We start from the raw sequence: 1,191 nt of genomic DNA, 5'->3' as shown, positions 1-1,191 counted from the left end.
CTCAAGTGGGAAGACGTGCCCTTAGCAAACTCGGACACAGCTCTCCTCTGCGACACCAGCACAGGCCGCCCACGCCCCCTGGTGCCTGCATCGAGGAGGAAACAAGTGTTCAGCATCGTCTGGCATGGCATCAACAAGGACATCCGCCAGTGGGCAAGGAGCTGCATCCCGTGCCAGACGAGCAAAACATCCCGGCACACTGAATCCGGGATCGGTGATTTTCCTCAGCCTAGTCGGCGGTTCGGCCACATCCACATCGATGTCGTTGGGCCCCTTCCACAGTCGGGGGGAGCAGGATACCTCCTGACGATCATAGACCACTCGACCCATTGGCCCAAAGCAACCCCCATGGATGAGGCATCAACGACATCATGCGCAGAGGCCCTCCTCTCCAGTTGGATAAGCTGCTTCGGAGTGCCAGACAGCATCACCACAGGCAAGGGACCTGCCTTCCTGTCAGAGCTCTGGGTCTCCTTGGCATGCCTGATGGGTACAACCCTACACTGCACAATGGCATACAACCCTGCAGCGAATGGCCCGGTCGAGAGGGTGCACCGCTCTCTTAAAGCAGCTCTCATGGCACGCTGCTCCAACAAGAAGTGGAAGGAACAGCTGCCCTGGATCCTGCTGGGTCTCCGCACTGCACCAAGAGCAAATGGCGACGCTTCCCCGGCTGAGAAAGTCTACGGGGAAACATTGGCCTTACCTGGAGAGTTCTTTCCACCGTCGTCTGATGGTGCCGACAACCCCCTCCCAAGGTTGAGGGAACTCGCGCAAAGGTTCACGCCCTGCCACAAGACCTTCACCAACAGAACCGTCACCTACAGCCCACCTGCCTTACACTCCTGTGCCTATGCCTTCGTCAGGGTGGATGCTCGCAGTCTGCCCTTAACCAGGCCCTACAGGGGACCCCACTGAGTCATCAGACGGGCCAGCAAAGCATTCCTCCTCGACATCCACGGGCCGGAGGACTGGATCACCATCAACAGATTGATACCCGCATTCCTGTTAAACAGCAAAGTTTGCGAAGAAGTAGGCAGACGCCCCAGAGTTCCCCCGCAATACCTGCCTGAAGGCGCACCCACTTCCTCACCAAAGCGGGGCCTGGGACAGCCCAGAAAACGCATCCAGCTGTCCCCAGGTGTCAGCCCCACCCCGCAGCCACAGTTCTCCAGAAGCAGGGGCCCATTC

At 59.0% G+C, this 1,191-nt stretch overlaps 1 protein-coding gene across 1 annotated transcript; it reads left to right on the top strand.

Annotated features, from left to right (window-relative positions):
• The first annotated feature begins 348 nt into the window (after window positions 1-348).
• LOC136840402 (uncharacterized) lies at window positions 349-918 on the top strand. The gene has a single exon (XM_067107082.1). The coding sequence runs from the start codon at window positions 349-351 to the stop codon at window positions 916-918; it is 570 nt and encodes a 189-aa protein (XP_066963183.1).
• The last annotated feature ends 273 nt before the right edge of the window (window positions 919-1,191 follow it).

The sequence above is a fragment of the Macrobrachium rosenbergii genome, chromosome 7, assembly GCF_040412425.1.
Source record: "Macrobrachium rosenbergii isolate ZJJX-2024 chromosome 7, ASM4041242v1, whole genome shotgun sequence".
Lineage (NCBI taxonomy): Eukaryota > Metazoa > Arthropoda > Malacostraca > Decapoda > Palaemonidae > Macrobrachium > Macrobrachium rosenbergii.
This window is presented reverse-complemented; position numbering and strand designations above follow the sequence as displayed.